Source organism: Austrofundulus limnaeus, unplaced genomic scaffold, assembly GCF_001266775.1.
Source record: "Austrofundulus limnaeus strain Quisiro unplaced genomic scaffold, Austrofundulus_limnaeus-1.0 Scaffold183, whole genome shotgun sequence".
In the NCBI taxonomy this organism is placed as follows: domain Eukaryota; kingdom Metazoa; phylum Chordata; class Actinopteri; order Cyprinodontiformes; family Rivulidae; genus Austrofundulus; species Austrofundulus limnaeus.
In genome coordinates, this window is record NW_013952585.1 from 738,325 (window position 1) to 740,334 (window position 2,010).

A 2,010-nucleotide genomic window follows, 5' to 3' on the forward strand; every position below is an offset into this window, starting at 1 on the left:
TATATATACACATATATATATATACACACATACAGTATATAATACACATTCAAGGCCAAATAATATTTTAACATAAATTTTAACATCAATTCAAAAATACTCCCAAACTGAACATTAAAACTATTTTAGATCTGTGAATACCGACACTACTTTACTAATTAATACTTACTTTCTTGAAAAACTTTTGTATATCCACTTTTCACTGAGCATTCCCCTGGTCTGTTTGCTGAGCCTTCATGCTGCACTTAGCTCGCTCTGTATGTAAACTTGCTAGCATGGAATGGATAACGACGCACCAAAGAGGATTTCTGCCTTGCACTATAAATTAAAGGGAAACTGACAGATTTATGATCATATATTTAAGTTAATAATGAAATATTAAATTGTTATTTATTCAGACCACATCATATTGGATTTTTATAAAAAAAATTTAACCAAAATAATTTAGCGGGGCTTTAAAATATTTTAGTGGGGATCCAGCCCCTAAAATAGGCCTAGTGACTCCACTGGTCTCCAGTTTTGCTCCTGAACCCGTCTCCTACACGTCTGTGTTTTGGTCCAATTTACCTAAACTCTACGGCAGAATGTAGTTTAATAGTTGTCATTTACCGTAGTTTCTGCACAGTGAAAGCAAACAAATCCATCAGCTTATTCTTCCCAAACTCTGACAGTTTGAGGCAGGCAGTAAAAGTGATTCATGGGACCTCCGCCCACAGAGAGCCTCATATTTCTGACTAACACTTTGCACATAACCATGACAGAAACTAGCCCAGATTGTCACTTTTCTTACCGAGACCTGATTAAACTTTCAGGACACAAGCGCTGCCGGTCCAACTGTACCGGGTGGATTGATGATGATCCGATTAATAATTCATGGCAACATCTGATCTAACCGCCTCCACATGATGCACTACGCTGTACCACAAAATGCTAAATGGTGACGTGTCGCTTGATGAAGGGAGGCTTACCTGAGCTGCTCGCCAGGCTGCAGTGAGACAACAGGCTGAGTCTTTTCTCCAGCTCAGAGGTCTCCTGACTGATCCGCTCTTCTGCTAAAGCAGGATCCGCGTTGAGACCTGCTGTTTGTACAATAAAGACACTTTATTTTGGTTTACTTGGAAACAAGAATGAACTTTAATCGTACAAGAGAGAAGAGGAATGTTTCGTGCTTATTCCTAAAACAGACATGCTCAAAAAAGAAGGGCACACATAAATACAAAAACTATGGGTTTATTATGGCTCCGCCCACTGGGGCTGGAGGCTTCTGTTCTCTGTGTGTTAGTGCCGATCTGTCACAGGTGGGCTTGTGTGCAAGATATCTCCTGACTGAAATTATATATTTACTTACAAACAAGCAGTAACTCCATTAGGGTAGTACTCAGTCTGATTAGATTTAAGCATCAAAAGGTCAAAGTCATTTATGATGATTGGTAATATAAAACTGGTATTTTTTTCTAATTCCTTAACAGTACAAATAAAGTACCTGGTTAAAAAAGGAAAACAAATTATTGTTTTGAACGATACAACCCAACACTGAACTTCATTAACAGGTTAAATTATATTAATTTTCAACTCTTGACACATGTTACAGATCTGAATATACCTTAAAAAATCATAGGTTTGTTGTGCAGTAAATATGATAACTTGGATTTGTGTTGTTCTAATGTGTGACTGTTCAAAGATAAACAAATGAAGCTGGTAAATCTGGTAATTTGTCCCATTCAGAGCGACACAATGACATTGTTTGCTTCATGTGTAAATTGATTAATTAACCACTAGAGAATTATCTTTTGGTTTATACAGTGATCTAAGCAACATACATATCTATTTCCCAGGCCACAAACTTCATCTGCTGTGTTTCCATTATAAAATTTCCAGTACAATGGTTTGTGTGAACATGCTCACACTAACATCTGCACAAAGTTGTGCTTCAAAGGCAGACATGCCTAGAGAAGGAGGAGGCATACCAATCAATGCTTTGGTGCTGAGTTTCACCTTGTTATTTATAAT

General features: G+C 37.3%; 1 protein-coding gene across 2 annotated transcripts in view; it reads right to left on the reverse strand.

Annotated features, from left to right (window-relative positions):
• The window catches only part of dok7b (docking protein 7b), a 29,982-nt gene that overhangs the window by 12,723 nt on the left and 15,249 nt on the right, over positions 1-2,010 (reverse strand). The window contains exon 7 of one of the 2 annotated variants that reach the window (XM_014018102.1): positions 969-1,076. In XM_014018102.1, coding sequence (XP_013873556.1) covers positions 969-1,076 — 108 coding nt within the window. Of the gene's footprint in view, positions 1-968; positions 1,080-2,010 lie in introns of both variants that reach the window. The other variant, XM_014018101.1, reaches the window with a different exon arrangement.